We start from the raw sequence: 848 nt of genomic DNA, 5'->3' as shown, positions 1-848 counted from the left end.
GAACGGAATTACTTTTATTGCTACATCTCTTCTTGTTGTTGTTGAATTACAATGAAAATGACTCACATATTTATAGGAAAACTATGAGACAAATAAAAAGGAAATAGAAATAAATAAGATCGATACACAATATTTGATATAATATTATGTCCATTATTATTTCTAATCATATCTTAAAATCAATATTTCCTTCAATCACATATTTATTTTCCTATTTCAACAAGATGTAGTTGAGAACCGTACAAAACATCACGCTCAGGCCCTCTATGTGTAGCCCCCATCCACCGTCCTCGTTCTATAACGGATATTGATATATATGTTACATGAACATTAAATGTGTCTCCTAACACACGCAATAAGTACCTGATGATTGTGTACATAGCGTAGGATTTCCTTCTGATGCTCGGAAGAGAAGATCTTCTCGAGATGCCCGGTAATGTATAAACATATGACCTGAAATGGTCAATTCATCGATCATATCTTGAGTTTCTTTCGAGGAGTTTTTAATAACCTATCCATTGAACGGCGGGAAACATGACTAACAAAGGGTGGGTGGAAGAACAAAGGTCCGGCGTTTTCGGCAGGCCAGTGGCCGTCATCGGCTTGCAAGGCCGAGAAATAGTGAACCCCTCTTCTGAGCGCCGCCTTTGCTACTTTGCACGTGATCTTTTCCCCATCCTCTACCTTCACTCTAGGTATTGTCTGCTTGAAGTTTTTCTCCCTCAGGAACTGCACTTGTCACAATTCACAGATGGTGTATGACCAATGAAGATATAAGTGTATATGTGTGTATAGATGACCTGGAAGCGCCAAAGGAGATCGGAGCTGGGCTTGACGAGAGAGCGGTT

General features: G+C 39.6%; 1 protein-coding gene across 1 annotated transcript in view; it reads right to left on the bottom strand.

Annotated features, from left to right (window-relative positions):
- The window catches only part of LOC104815706 (seco-amyrin synthase-like), a 5,945-nt gene that overhangs the window by 4,756 nt on the left and 341 nt on the right, over positions 1-848 (bottom strand). Inside the window, exons 2-5 of the mRNA XM_019202763.1 lie at positions 801-848; positions 544-729; positions 364-453; positions 218-295 (exon numbers count right to left, since the gene is read on the bottom strand). Of these exons, the coding sequence (XP_019058308.1) occupies positions 218-295; positions 364-453; positions 544-729; positions 801-848 (402 nt within the window). The remainder of the gene's footprint in view (positions 1-217; positions 296-363; positions 454-543; positions 730-800) is intronic.

This window comes from Tarenaya hassleriana, unplaced genomic scaffold (genome assembly GCF_000463585.1).
Source record: "Tarenaya hassleriana unplaced genomic scaffold, ASM46358v1 Cleome24, whole genome shotgun sequence".
Taxonomy (NCBI): domain Eukaryota; kingdom Viridiplantae; phylum Streptophyta; class Magnoliopsida; order Brassicales; family Cleomaceae; genus Tarenaya; species Tarenaya hassleriana.
The sequence above is the reverse complement of the archived record's forward strand: the minus strand, read 5'-3'. Positions and strand labels throughout refer to the sequence as shown.